The following is a 15,641-nucleotide window of genomic DNA, read 5'->3' on the forward strand; positions in this document are numbered from 1 at the left end:
CATACAGTCCTGGATGGAGTATGCTGAGCCTTGTAGTTCTGCAGCTGCTGTCTGTCTGTATGGAGAAGAGCAGACAGCAGCTGCAGAACTACAAGGCTCAGCATACTCCATCCAGGACTGTATGCAGAATTTTTTTGCCCACCAAAAAAATGACGTGGGCTTCGCAATATTTTTGTATGCTAGCCAGGTACAGCAGGCAGCCACGGGCTGCCTCCAACCCCCAGTTGCCTATTTGTACCCGGCTGGGAACCAAAAATATAGGGAAGCCCGTTTTTTTTTAATTATTTCACTTATTTCATGAAATAATTAAAAAACAAATGACGTGGGTTTCGCCCCATTTTTGTGTCCAGCCGGGTACAACTAGGCAGCTGGGGATTGGAATCCGCAGCACAGGTTAGCCCGAGGTTTCTGGGTGCCTCTGCTGCGGATTTCAGTCCGCAGCCGTCCCAGAAAATGGCGCTCTCATAGAAGCGCCATCATCTGGTGCTGTATCCAACTCTTCCAACAGCCCTGGAGCCGGGTGGCTTGTTGGGTAATCATGAGTTAATACTGGCTTTGTTTTACTAGCCAGTATTAAGCCAGAGATTCTTAATGTCAGGCACGTTTGACCCGGCCATTAAGAATCTCCAATAAAGGGTTAAAAAAAACACCACACAGAGAAAAAATACTTTAATAGAAATAAATACACAGACACATTAGAGACTCCATCTTTATTACCCCCTGTCAGCCCTCCACGATCCTGCTCTTCTGTCTTCTTTCTTTCTAGTGTAGTAGTAGTGACGATTGTAGTGAGGATGAGGTTCACCAGCTCATCACTTGGGGCTGGGGAACCTCATGCTCACTACAATCCTCACTACAATCGGGAAGCAGCGTGCAGCCTTCACTCCGTGAGTGATCAGTGCTGTCAGCGGTAACAGCGGTAACGCTGACAGACGCGTTACCATAGCAACGGTGCTCTCGGAGCCGCGGTTAGCGGTGACGTCACCGCTAACTGCGTTGCTATGGCAACGGTGATCTCCGTTAATGACCGGCTGTGTCAGCCGGTCCCTAACGGAACGGGGAGTCGACCGTGTGCTAGCGCATGTCGCCGGTACACGGCGATACACAAATGTGCACCGTGTACCGGAGAGATGCACTCGCAGGTCCTACATGACGCGTCATAGTCATGTGACCAGTCTGTAGCCAATGAGATAATAGCCACGTGACTGGTCACATGGCTATTTTGACGTCACGATAGGTCCTGCATCTCTGCTGGCAGTGCCGTCACCGGGAGGATTCAGCGATCATCGGATGGAATAGCGGCAGGAGACAGAGTGCAGAAGGGATCGCGAGGACCGGTAAGTGTTATGGCAATGTTTATTAACTGTTTGTGTACATTTATAATGCATTTTTATGTGTTTGTGATTGCCTCCCATTATAGCCTATAGGTTCGAGTTTGGTTCGTCGAACGTTCGACGAACCGACCTCGAACGGGACCCCCGTTCGGCGAACCGACCTCCAGACGAACCGCGACCGGTTCGCTCATCTCTATTCTCAAGCAGGAGAGCAGCGGAGCAGACGTGCCTCACTGGTACTCCAGTGGGAAGGAGGAGAAAGTTCACACGGTTGACGTGGGGAGACGGAACCTGCTCCCCTTGGAAAGGATGCCACACTGGGCGAGAGGACCCTAGGGAAGAGCATACTTCACGTTGGTTTTCCAGAATCTGCCTGGACATGGAAATTTTCAAGTTTCCCTGACCACACAGCACAGTGCCATATAGGATCCGGGGCCTCGATTTAAGCTGAACCCCACATTGGAACCGCAGCACCTGCAGATAGGGACAAGAGTATATCTCGTGAAACCCAGGGTCCCTCGTAGCTTCAAGCCAGGGGATCCACAGACAGGCGTTAGAAGGAGAAACCAACCGAACACCAAACCGGACTGATCTCTAAAGGGATTCGGGTTTGACGGAGCCCATCATAGCAAGTGACCGGTATTACCTGGGTGAGCGGCATCGTACAAAAGTGAGTAAACAACCTGAAACCACAGCCATAGACTCTAACTCTTTATTACCATACTGCCACTCCCCGCCGTCATTACTACTTCATCATCCTCCCAGGGGCCCGCTCTACCTGTGGAGAGCAATACCATCCCTGGATGCTACTACTATCTGCCACGGAGGACAGCAACAGCAGCGGTGGCCCACTCCCTGGCCGCATACCATAGGTGGCGTCACGACATTCACCTCACTACTACCCCCATCATCTCCCCTCTGCCATCTTCTGTATGCCTCATGGCAATAGAGCCGGGCTAGGCTGAACGTGACCACGACAGTCGACGGCCTGGCGACGAGAAGGTTAAAACACCTGAACCGTGAGGCGCTACATTTGGCGTCATGAACAGGATAATGTGCCCAGTCCAAAAATTGGGTACTGTGCGCCTTATTGGACTGTGTTTAATACTTAAAAAGGACAGTCGCCATTACTTGTGCAGCGCGGGAAAAAGAAGGGGCATGTCGTCATGGGTGGTACTCGCAAACAGCGTGAAAAGCGTGGGGGGAACCCAAAAAGAGAGCCAAAGCCAGCCCCACTGCCAGAAACTAACAGGGAACTAGAGACTGGCTGAGACATGTCCACGGAGAAGAAAGACCAAACCATCCGTGTTGCTGGACCCTCAGCAATGGCGCAAGCACCAGCTCTAGTGTTACCTTTTTCTCTGCCATACCTTCCAGGGGCAACGTGGCTCCCCCAGTATTCCGGAGAGCCATATACCCTGGCGGATTTCAAGGAGAGACTTCATGGCTTGTACCAGGTATACCATCTGACAGAAGCCCAGCATCCTCATCGGTCAATTGACTGGGGCAGCTCAACGAGAAGTCAAATCCTGGCCGGAGACTTTTAAAAGAGTGGCAAAGGACATTTTCGCCAAACTGAAGCAAACCTTTGAAACCCGTACAGCATCTGAGATAAAAATGCAGTTCTATGAATGCAAGCAAAAAGGTACAAGAAAGTATTCGGGACTATGCTTTAAATCTGCAGGAGCCACTAAAAGCAGTTCAGCAGGCAGACCCGGAGGAGGTGAAAGATGTGAACCATCTGCTGACTGACCAGTTCATTGAGGGGCTCCTGTCTGATAACCACTGGACCCAAATGCCCCTCATGTCTGTAGCAATATGTATATGCTGTATATCCCCTAGGGGCCTCTAGGGGTCTCTCTTCTTGTATGTGTTCACAAGCAAGTGGGAACTCACTGGTACTGCAGACAGAGTGCAGGCAGCAGGGAGAGATGTAATGGCTGACAACACCACCTAATAAATAGCCTGAAGATCTCCACTGAGTGTGATTACTGAGAGACACAACAACAGAACATGGTGGCAGCTGGGCACAGAACCTTCATGTGACACCTGCAAATCCTCAGAGCTTGTGTGTGAGACTGGGACTGTACAGAACATCATAGCAACTGTGAGTACTGATTTCCTGTCATTATACAAGATGGAGACTGGTCTGAAGCCCCCTCAGAAACTGGATGTCTCATCATGTAATCTATCCCAGACATGGAGACACTGGAAAGAGGAGTTTTCTCTGTATGTGGATCTGACAGTGGCCCCCAGTGATGACAAACGTAAAGTAAAGCTGTTTTATTACTTAATTGGGGAAAAAGGCAGAGAACTAGCCCAGACCTTACTGCCAGACACAGACCACCTCGTCCTAGCAGAGATTGTGGAGGCATTTGATAAGCACTGTGACCCCAAGAGAAATGAGACTGTGGAGAGATACAAGTTTTTCACAAGACACCAGGCAGATGGTGAAAATGTAGACAGATATGTAACAGAGCTGAGGACATTGTCTGCAACATGTGGCTTTGGGGAAATCAGGGATAGCCTCATAAGAGACAGAATTGTATGTGGCATTATGGATACTCGCCTCAGAGAAAGGTTACTCAGAGACGAAGAGCTGACCTTAGAGAGATCCATGCAAATCTGCAGGGCTGCAGAGCTGACAAAGCGCAGCCTGAAGATTATGGCAGGCACCAGTGAGAATGATGATGATGATGAGGTGCATGCAGTATCTATGAGAGGAAAGACAAGACCAAGCTCCCCTATAAGCACGATCCACTGCAAATATTGTGGTAAGAGACATGAGAGAGACAAGACCAAGTGTGCAGCATATGGCGAAACCTGCAGGTTATGTGGCAAGAAGAATCATTTCTCAGCTGTCTGCAGGCTGGGAACAGGCAAACAGCATGGACAGGTCCACACTGTGACACCAGACACTGACAGTGCAGAGGACATTACATGGCTACAGCTGCAACCTGCAACAGAGAATGTCAATGTAATCAGGCAGCCAGTAGTTAAGGATGCCAAGCAGCTCTATGCAACCTTCCTGTTGGATGAGAAGCCCATTAGATTTCAGCTGGATTGTGGAGCAAGCTGCAATGTAATTCCAAGTGCTCTGCTGAACAAACAGGTTTCCATTGAGCCAACGGACAAGGTACTGGTGATGTACAACAAAAGTGTTCTGAAACCTATGGGGACATGTAAGCTCAAAATACGGAAACCATGTAACAGGAAAAGTTACAGAGCTGAATTTACCGTGCTGCATGGTGGGAACCATGTACCAATACTGGGAGTAAAAGCGGTGCAGGCAATGGACTTAATAAAAGTACAGTCGCAGAACATTATGTCTGTTGAGGTTTCCCAGGATATACCAAATCCCAAACTAAATGCAGAGCGCAATTTGCACTTTCAAAAAATAAAAATGGAGTATGCTGATTTATTTGAAGGTGATGGGTGTTTTGAAGGTAAATACAGGCTAGAAATTGATAAAACCGTGCAGCCTACCAGATTACCTACAAGAAGGGTGCCTGTAGCTTTAATGCAACCACTGAAAGTAGAGCTACAAGATTTACAGAAAAGAGGCATGATAGCACCAGTCCAGAAGAGTACAGATTGGATCAGCAGTTTGGCCATAGTGCAGAAACCATCAGGCAAGGTAAGAATATGCATTGATCCGAAGCCACTCAACAAGGCGCTGAAAAGAAATCATTACCCGATGCCAACATTGGACGATGTTCTCCCAGATCTATCAAAGGCTAAAATATTTTCTGTATGTGATGTCAAAAATGGATTCTGGCATGTGGAACTGACTGAAGAATCAAGTTTATTGACAACATTTTCTTCACCATTTGGACGCTATAAATGGCTGAGACTGCCCATGGGACTAAAACCTGCAACGGAGATGTTCCAGCAGAAATTGATGCAGGCTTTGGAAGGACTTCCTGGAGTAAAAACAATAGCAGATGATATCCTTATAGTGGGAGAAGGCGAAGATATGGATTTTGCAATCAAGGATCATGATCAGAAGATGATACAATTTTTGGACCGATGTAGAGCAAAACAAATAAAGCTGAACGTGGACAAATTCAAACTGAAAATGACAGAAGTTGCATATATTGGACATCTTCTGACTTCAAATGGTGTAAAAGTGGATCCAGAAAAGGTGAGAGCAATTCAAGATTTGCCAACCCCAACTGATGTGTGTGGAGTACAACGATTTCTGGGCATGGTAAATTATCTCTCCAAGTTTTGCAAGCATCTGTCAGATATGTGTGAGCCACTGAGACAGCTAACCCACAAAGATGTGCTCTGGGAATGGACAGAAAACCAGGAAACTGCTTTCCGGTCAGTAAAGAAGGCTATTGCAGATGCAGCAACCCTGAAGTATTTCGACGCAGATCGAGAAGTGGTGGTGCAATGTGATGCTTCAGAAAAAGACCTTGGAGCTACACTAATGCAGAACAAACAGCCAATCACGTTTGCAAGCAGAGCCCTAACAACAGAGCAGGGATATGCTCAGATTGAGAAGGAGTTACTGGCTGTGGTATTTGGGATGGAGAAGTTTCACCAGTACACCTATGGCCGACGAGTAACAGTGCAATCTGATCACAAGCCATTGGAGAGCATTACAAAGAAACCACTACTAAATGCCCCAAAGAGACTACAGCGCATGCTGTTACGACTTCAGAAATACGATTTTGACATCTGTTACTGTCCAGGAAGAGACTTACTGATTGCAGATACACTAAGCAGAGCATACCTACCTGTCACAAATGATGAGGAGAATGAAATGGAAACCATCAATATGTGTGACTATCTGGCGGTGTCGAAAGACAAGTTTAAGCAAATACAGACTTTAACAGAGAAGGATAAAATACTCCAGATCTTAAAGACTGTCATCTTGCAGGGCTGGCCAAAATACAAGCAGCATGCGCCTAGGGAAGTTTCTCCATTCTTCCACATAATAGATGAACTGTCAGTGCAGCAAGGAATCATCTTTAAAGGAGACAGAGCTGTTATACCAGAAGCACTCAGAAGAGATATACTGGAAACACTGCACTCTTCGCACTTAGGCAGGGAAGGATGTCTACGGCGAGCAAGAGAATCTATTTATTGGCCAGGAATGAATGACCACATTAAAAACTATATAGCACAATGTGAAATATGTGCATCCTGCAGTGATAAGCAACAAAAGGAGACATTGCAACCTCATGAAATTCCACAGAGGCCTTGGTCAAAAATTGGAACAGATGTGTTCACATGGAATGACAAAGAATACCTGATTACAGTGGACTATTTATCTAACTTTTGGGAGATTGATTTGTTATAGGACACAAGGGCGAGAACAGTGATTAAAAAACTCAAGACCCATTTTGCCAGGTATGGCATTCCGGATATCGTGTTCTCTGGCAATGCTGCTCAGTTTACTTCAGAAGAGTTTAAAACTTTCAGGAAGAGATGGGAATTTGAACACCAATATCCTGATACCCAAGATAACGAGGCAGCAAGTCCAAGCCAAGTACCAACAGTGACTGCTGACCATCAGGGTGAGACTGTTAACCAGAGACAGGCAATATCAGAAGGCACATTACCAGAATCAGAACAACTACCAGAGGTGGACATTGAATCTTCTTATGTTACTAGGGCGGGCAGAATGATCAGAAAGCCTGCGCACCTCAAGGATTATATCTAACTGTATATATTGTAATTCTCTTTTACTTGGTCAGATTAACTGTTGTGTTTATTAAGTTTGATTGTTCTTCTTGTTTAAAGAGAAAGGATGTAGCAATATGTATATGCTGTATGTCCCCTAGGGGCCTCTAGGGGTCTCTCTTCTTGTATGTGTTCACAAGCAAGTGGGAACTCGCTGGTACTGCAGAGTGCAGGCAGCTGGGAGAGATGTAATGGCTGACAACACCACCTAATAAATAGCCTGAAGATCTCCACTGAGTGTGATTACTGAGAGACACAACAACAGAACAATGTCCATGCAGAACTCTGATCTCAGAGTCGCAGAATTCAAATACCGGGCCATCCGAGCACTGCGAGAATCGGAACGCGGCGGTATTGTATTAAAACCACCGGGATTATCCTCAACTACCTCAGTGAAAGTGGGAGCCAATGAACAGTCTGCAGGTGAAAGCACCAATGATGAACTGCGGCTCCACATGTTGAAACTGACTAAAAGTATGGATAATTTGACTAAAATCGTGCAATACTGTCAGGGGACTCAGCCACCCATAGCCATTGAACTGTCTTCTACTGCTGATGACCTCCCCTGGCTGCAGCGCACGAGAGCCCCACTGCCACCACCACCTGATCGCTTTGATGCTAATGGGAAGCCGATCTGCCGACGCTGCAATAAGGTTGGACACTTTGCCCGCGGGTGTGCAGCAAGTATCCAAGGCCAGGGGGTTGGGACAAGCTCTCTGGCACCACCAGCAGCCAAGAAAGATTAACGGTTTTCTTTAATGTTTCTCTTTAATGTTTTTTTCTCTCATTCTTTCTTTTCTTTCCTATGTAAAAGTTGATATTAATTGCCTAATGTTACTGCTGACTGGTAACTGCTGAAAATGTTTTATATGCTGACATGAATATTTAAATGCCTGAAATTTGCACTAGTTTTAAAAATGACAACGGTTTATGACAATGCATGCTGCTATAACCAATGCTCGAAATGTTCGATACTGTTTTTGATATTACTGCTATTTGAAATGTTTTGATACTGCTTTTGATATTGCTACCAGTGTAGAGTTGATATGTTTGTAACTTTTATTGATGGTGCCTCCCATAAAGGGAAGAATGTTATTTGTTTAATGCATATACAAAATGCGGTGTACCAAATTTTGAATTGTTGTGGCCCGGGAGTGTCGTCATTTGCTGTGGGGAGAGTGTGGTGCCCCTGAGGCCTCAGTCGCCACAGAGTATCACACCCAGTATTGGGTGTTATAGTAAACTCGGTTTCTGAGGAGGTCAGTCCCGGTTTCACCACATTACACACACCAGGTTGCCCTGTTCCCACTGGGAACTGGGCTAGGGTCGGGTTGTGACGCCCTGGCAAAGCCAGGTTGTCACAGAAAGAGTTAATCCTCCTTGGTAACCTGATCCCACACCGGTGCAGCAGGACAAACCACTCCCCCCAGTGTAAGAGAAAAACAGAGCAGAGGGGAGGGGCTGGAGCAGAGTGTTTGGAGAGACAGACAGAAGAGGAGTCTGGAGTTGTAGCTCCCAGGCTGATAGTGAAGCGTGCTCCGAAAGGGCCGGGACAGGCTGTAGTGAGGAAGGGGCCAGAGGTAGCCGGAGCAGGGTAGTGGCCCGACGGTACCTAGGGTGACCCGGATCACTGCAGGGGAGTGGAATCCCCGTTCCCGGCTGAGGAGAAAGAGGAAGAGAGTGGAGAGAAAGGCACCTGGCTGCAGGGAAAGAACAAAAGGAGCTGCTGCACCGTGTGTGGGACACTAACACCCCCGTACCGAAGGCTGCGGACACCGGCAATTCCTAGTTTACCAGTGACTCCGTGTGAAATACTTGTGAGTATGCCCGTGCCCTCGAGCACCACACCGCAGCACTGCGCCCTGCTCCCTGCTTACCCCATCACCGGGCCCCGGGACAACCAACCCCCTACCCACGGAGGGGAGAACTAACATCTAGCTGCTCCATACCATCACTCCCGGGATCCCCGTCCAGAGCAGCGGTGGTGTCACAACCTCACCACAACCGTGGGTGGCGTCACGGACAATCTCCCTTACCAAATCCCCTTTTACTGTGGAGCCTGGGATCACAGACCTGGTCATGCCACCGTGATACCCACAGAAGTGACCTCGTGGCCCGGATCTGAGTACCCCCTGGTCCCCGGGCGACACATTTGGCGTCACGAACAGGATCGAACCCATCCAGTTACCTGGAGGAAGTGCACCTTGTTCTGGACTGTCAGCGGTGTTCCGCTGCAAAAATTTTGAAAGTCGCCATCTTTGCCGCCATTTTGGGCGCGAAAATCTCCCGCCCAGCGCCTTCTTCCAAAAGCGGTGGGCGCGAAAAAGAGGCTCTGCCCCCTGAGAACGCGGGCGGAAGTGAAGCTCCGGAGGACCGGAAGCGAAAGGAAAACTTTGAAAGTTGCTGGAAGGACTGCTCCCGAGTACCAAGGGGGAGCAGGAGGAAGGAACCGCAGTTTATGTGACCAGGACTGTAGAGGCAGGGACGCCAGGACTTTGCCTAATTCCGTTCCTGGACGAGCAGTAGCCGCAACCCCAATGACATCTTACCCGGCTCCGGCAGTCCGCCCAGCCGCCACGGTGATGACGTCGGCTCCGGCAGTCCGCCCGGCCGCAACGGAGGTGGCTCCCGATTGGAAGTCTGCCCCAGATGTGGCGCCAGCCGCTCCCAGGTACCCCGTCACGGCTGTGGAGCAGCCGGAGTGCACCTGCAGAGAGGAGGAGCAGGCCAGTGAGAGATGGAGCCCTCGGCAGTTAGCGAGGCCGGTTGTAGCCGGCGCCGAGGGCATCCAAGTGGGCCTGGCTTCTGAGCAGGAGGCAGAGCACGGAACCCGTGCCCCGTACTGGGAGTGGCGGCAGCGGCAGTGGTAGTGGAGCATGGACGGCTACCCACAAGTTAAAAAGTTGACTGTTTTATGGACTGTCACCCCTGTTGAACGCCCTCAAGTTCAGGAGGAGGTCATCTGCTCCACAGGTGTGGGGTGGCAGAACAGTTTAAAGTTCTAGAAAACGTACCTTCCGATGTGGGCAGATGTATGATTGTAATGTGTTGATTTTTCCTTTTTTCAGTTTCAATAAATGTTGGTGTCCAGACGGCCCGAGGACGGGCCGTGTTTTACCAAGGGGGTGTGTGACGCCCTGGCAAAGCCAGGTTGTCACAAAAAGAGTTAATCCTCCTTGGTAACCTGATCCCACACCGGTGCAGCAGGACAAACCACTCCCCCCAGTGTAAGAGAAAAAGGGCCGGGACAGGCTGTAGTGAGGAATGGGCCAGAGGTAGCCGGAGCAGGGTAGTGGCCCGACGGTACCTAGGGTGACCCGGATCACTGCAGGGGAGTGGATTCCCCGTTCCCGGCTGAGGAGAAAGAGGAAGAGAGTGGAGAGAAAGGCACAGAGCTGCCCCCGCGTCCCTGCACCCCACCAAGCCCTGCATCACCCACTTCATCACTGGGCCCCGGGACAACCAACCCCCTACCCACAGAGGGGAGGACTAACATCTAGCTGCTCCATACCATCACTCCCGGGATCCCCATACAGAGCAGCGGTGGTGTCAACAAATCACCACAACCGTGGGTGGCGTCACGGACAATAAACTATCCCAAATCCCAATCCCCTTTCACTCACGGGCGAGGAGCGCCGCTCGAGTCCCCGGGATCCGGCCCATCGCTCGAGCCACCGAGCAGCAGCAGCAGGCCGCAGCAGCCTCAGCGGCAGCCGGACCCCAGCAGTGGGAGAGCGTGGCGTCCCCTCCTCCACCCGCGACAGGGTAATAAAGGGGTCGCCAACAGAGAGGCATTTACAGGATGTCCTCAACAGGGCCCCAGTCTCACTAGCTTAGGACCTGGAAGGGGGGAGGTGCAGCCAATAGGGGGAGTCAGGAGTCAACATAGCAGTTAGAGAGAGTTCTCCAGCAGGAGAGCAGCGGAGCAGATGTGCCTCACTGGTGCTCCGGTGGGAAGGAGGAGAAAGTTCAGACGGTTGCCGTGTGGAGACTAAACCTGCTCCCCTCGGAACCAACAAAACACAGGGCGGCAGGTCCCTAGAGAAAAGCATACTTCACGTTGGTTTTCCAGAATCTGCCTGGATGGGGAAAGTTTCAAGCTTCCCTGCCCACACAGTGCCCAACAGCACAGTGTCATATAGGATCCGGGGCCTCGCATAACCCCACATCGGAGCCACGGCACCTACAGATAGAGACAAGCGTACATCTCGTGAAACCCAGGGTCCCCTCATAGCTTCAAGCCAGGGGATCCACAGACAGGCGTTACAAGGAGAAACCCACCGAACACCAAACCGGACTGATCTCTAAAGGGATTCGGGTTTGACAGAGACCATCATAGCAAGTGACCGGTATTACCTGGGTGAGCAGCATCGTACAAAAGTGAGTAAACAACCTGAAACCACAGCCATAGACTAACTCTTTATTACAGTACTGCTGCTCCCCGCCACCATTACTACTCCCCTCATCATCCTCCCAGGGGCCTGCTCTACCTGTGGAGAGCAATACCATCCCTGGCTGCTACTACCATCTGCCCCGGACGACAGCGACAGCAGCGGCGGCCCATTCTCTGGCCGCATACCATAGATGGCATCACGACATTCACCTCACTACTACCCGATCATTTCTTCCCTGCCATCTTCTGTATGCTTCGGGGCAACGGAGCCGGGCTAGACCACTCGTGACCACGACAGTCAACTGCCCGACGACGAGTAGGTTAAAACACCTGCCCCGTGGGGCGCTACACATCCATCTGAGTATGGAACGCCATAATACACAGACCGACCACGGATCTCCTGACCTAAACTATATGAGGCTGTCGAGCTCTAGTCAGGATGGTTGATAGATATATATGATTCTGATAAACTTGGGTAGGTGATCATCGGCCAGTCCAGACATTACAGTCTGTACATTTGGCACATGCGAAACCAGCCTTTGAATCTTTCAATTGCTACCTCGATACTTTAGAAAAAGCTCTAAAATTAAATCTTAGCTTATTTTATTACATATGTGAACCACTGGTTGATACAAAATATTGTTACATCAGCACACCAGCCATGCAGGGAAAAGAGTGTCTAACACACCGAGCGACCTGCATTAACTCTATCATATCTTAGATAGGTATTTGCAAACCTTGTGCCTTTTTCAGCATGTTAATTCCTGCTCACCTTCTGATACTAATGATATGTTTAGTTCACTGGCTGTGGTCATAAATGGGTGTTGGATCCCAGAGCTGAGCAGAAGGTGGCCTAAGGGTATGTGCCCACGATCAGGACCCGCTGCGTCCTAGACATGGCGCGTCCTGAACTGCGGGGCCGCGAGTCTCCTCCGCATCAGACTGCAGCTGCCTGTGTCCATGACCTGGCTTGGGCAGTTGCGGTCTCTCTTCAGTTCTCACTGCGGAAAATGCTTGCAATTTTGCAGCAAACAAACACTTGACATGCTTGTGGCTCGGAAAGCCGCACCGTAGGTCAATTTAGGCTGCAGGCAGTGGGCACAGGGTTTCTAGAAATCCCATCCTCTGTGCTTGTACTGTACAGCGCAGCGTTTTGGATGCAGCTGAAGCATGGTCATGGGCACACACCCTTAGGCTGAGAATTAGTCTCCGTACAGTACAATGCTGCAAGTATTAATGAAGAGAGGCAACACATGGCCCAAATTAAAAATAGACTGAAAAATTGACCAGCACATGTATGATCTAGATCCCAGTCTCCCTCTTCAATTTTATTTGCATTATCATACACGCAGTTGGTTGCGTGACATAGACATGGGAGATAAGAATTAATAACTGAATACAGCAACACTAACACCTTGGAGGGTCCTGACTATGACTTGTAGGTAACATGAACTAGTCTATCTGCAACACATCTCCGACAAAGACATTCTGTGTAAGAATTTAGTCATCATGTTCCTAATCCTACCTGTAAAGAAGCTGGAAATCAGGACCATCAGTGTCACTTGAAGAGCGTATCCTTGGAGCAAGCCCATTGTCCGTTCTCATTACCGGCGTCCCATATTGTTACATTCCAAGTCATAGGATGGAGTTGTGTATCCATACTCTGATCAGTGCAAGAACCGCACAGAGACACCGATCACACTCATATCTGACACACATGGAGACCTGGAAATCCTGTTCTTCATCTACACATTTCTCTCCGGAGGTGTGGCAGACAACAACGGCAGGTACAGCCACAAAAACACTGATCTGCTCTCGTCACACCAATCATGTAGTCTTTAGTCTTCCTGTGTTGGGAGGAAATGAACGTGGTGAGAGGTAACCCTAAAGAAAAGCAGAAAGCTCTGAGGGCACATGTCTGATCATTGTGGAAACACACAGCGCTTATTATAGTGTCTCTCACTGATCAGAGAAAGATTTAGACTGCGGTCCGTGTTTTTCATGTACCACATTTGAACTACCCCATGGACTATCACCAAGGATAGTTTATGGGTAAGATGACATGCCCAATTTTTTGTAATTCACATAAAGGTACGGTGACTTCCACAGTATTGATGTGAGTGTCGGATCAATCTCACCAATGCAAGTCTATAGAGCTATAAAAAAAAAAAGTTTGTATCTATACCTGTAATGTATGCATCTACTATACATTATCACCTATGTCGTAGAGCAGCGTTCCTCCAATTTCAGTCCTCAAGAGCCATCAACACGGCATGTTTTCAGGATTCCCTTAGAATTGCTCAGGAATCTCAGGATATAATTTTATCAGCTGCACAGGTGGTAATTCCCACACCTGTGCAATGTAAGGAAATCCTGAAAACATCACCTGTTGGTGGCTCCTGAGGAATGGAGTTGGGTAAGGCTAGCTTCACATTAGTGTTCATCTGCCGGTCGGCAGAAAAACTGAAAGCGCATGTTGACGGATCCATTGACAGCACAGTGGTCAGTGGTAACATGCGTCTGCATCTGTTTGGATGCGACATTGTCTGGATCCTCTGAGATGCAGTTTTCTACCATGTTTCCAAAACGCAACATGCAGCGTTTATTCCCTTGGACATAAAACTGCAACTCACCGGATCCTGTACATTGCAGCAGTAGCTGCAATGTAATGCAATGGCAGACGGATAAAGTTTTCACATTAGCGTTTTTTTGCGGCAGGGATGCTCCTTTGAGACTTTTGGATCATGTTGTCATTCTTTTTTTTTTGGAGAATAAACCTCAATGTGTCAGTTTCTCATTATCTTTTGGCATTTTCCTTAATGTTTTGTTTACATTTTGCTTTTTGGTATGAATAGTTGTTGTCACAGAAATATTAAAATATGTTCTTCAAAAACATTCTTCCATCTTCCTATTTTTTATAGATATATTTTACATATGACCGCGTTGGCAAATGACATAGTAATTGTTTTTGCAAAAGATGTTTTTTGTCAACTATTATCAAGTCAATATAAATTAAAAGAAAATACAATCACAACGTTATATTATTAAAGTTCGTACTGATCTTAATGTGAATATTTTTTTTTTTTTAATAAAAAATTTGTTACAAGTCTAGATTCATTATCTGTCGGTCTGTCATTATCACTCTGACGGTTGGTCAGTCGGTCGGACGTTCGGTCTCTTCCTCTGTCTCTCTCTCTCTTTCTCTTTCTGTCCATGCCGGGCTCTCTGTTTCCCCCCCTCTCTCATACTCACCGACTCCCGATCCCCGACGCGGCGCTGCAAGGCGTTCACACTGCTCTGGCGGCTTCTCCACTTTTGAAAAAGCCGGCCGCTCATTATTCAATCTCGTATTCCCTGCTTTCACCGCCCACCAGCGCCTATGATTGGTTGCAGTCAGACACGCCCCCACGATGATTGACAGCTGTCTCACTGCAACCAATCACAGCTGCTGGTGGGCGGGTCTATGTCATAAAGTAAAATAAATAAATAAATAATTTAAAAAAAACGGCATGCGGTTCCCCCCAATTTTAATACCAGCCTGGGTAAAGCCATACAGCTGAAGGCTGGTATTCTCAGGATGGGGAGCTCCACGTTATGGGGAGCCCCCCCCACCCTAAAAATGTCAGCCAGCAGCCGCCCGGAATAGCCGCATCCATGAGAGATGCGACTGTCCCGGGACTGTACCCGGCTCATCCCGAATTGCCCTGGTGCGGTGGCAATCGAGGTAATAAGGAGTTAATGGCAGCCCATAGCTGCCACTAAGTCCTAGGTTAATAATGGCAAATGTCTCACCAAGATAACTTCCATGATTAACCTGTTAGTTAAAGAAAATAAAAACACACATCCAAAAATTCCTTTATTTGTAATAAATGACAAAAAACAACAACCTCTTTCACCACTTTATTAAAGTCCCCAAATACCCTTCCATGTCCGACGTAATCCAAAAAGGTCCCACGATGCTTTCAATTCTGCTACATCAGAAGCTGACAGAGAGCGGTCACAGAGCACGACCGCTCTCTGTGAGCTCCCCGCAGTGACTGAAGTGAGTCGCGCTATCAGCGGAGCTGTCATTCAGGTCACCCGCGGCCACAGATCTCAGCGGGAGAACTTCTGCTGTGGCCGCGGGTGACCTCAGTGACAGCACCGCTGATAGCGCCGATCACTGTGGTCACTCAGGGGATTTTCCGTCACCGGTGAGACCTTCACCGGTGACCGAAAAT

The 15,641-nt window shown here is 48.6% G+C and overlaps 1 protein-coding gene across 1 annotated transcript in view; it reads right to left on the bottom strand.

Moving 5' to 3' along the window:
* The window catches only part of IL20RB (interleukin 20 receptor subunit beta), a 145,156-nt gene extending 131,945 nt beyond the window's left edge, over positions 1 to 13,211 (bottom strand). The window contains exon 1 of the mRNA XM_075341025.1: positions 12,947 to 13,211. Within this exon, the coding sequence (XP_075197140.1) occupies positions 12,947 to 13,013 (67 nt within the window). The 5' untranslated portion in view covers positions 13,014 to 13,211. The remainder of the gene's footprint in view (positions 1 to 12,946) is intronic.
* Between the last annotated feature and the right edge of the window lie 2,430 nt (positions 13,212 to 15,641).

Source organism: Anomaloglossus baeobatrachus, chromosome 3 (assembly GCF_048569485.1).
Source record: "Anomaloglossus baeobatrachus isolate aAnoBae1 chromosome 3, aAnoBae1.hap1, whole genome shotgun sequence".
In the NCBI taxonomy this organism is placed as follows: domain Eukaryota; kingdom Metazoa; phylum Chordata; class Amphibia; order Anura; family Aromobatidae; genus Anomaloglossus; species Anomaloglossus baeobatrachus.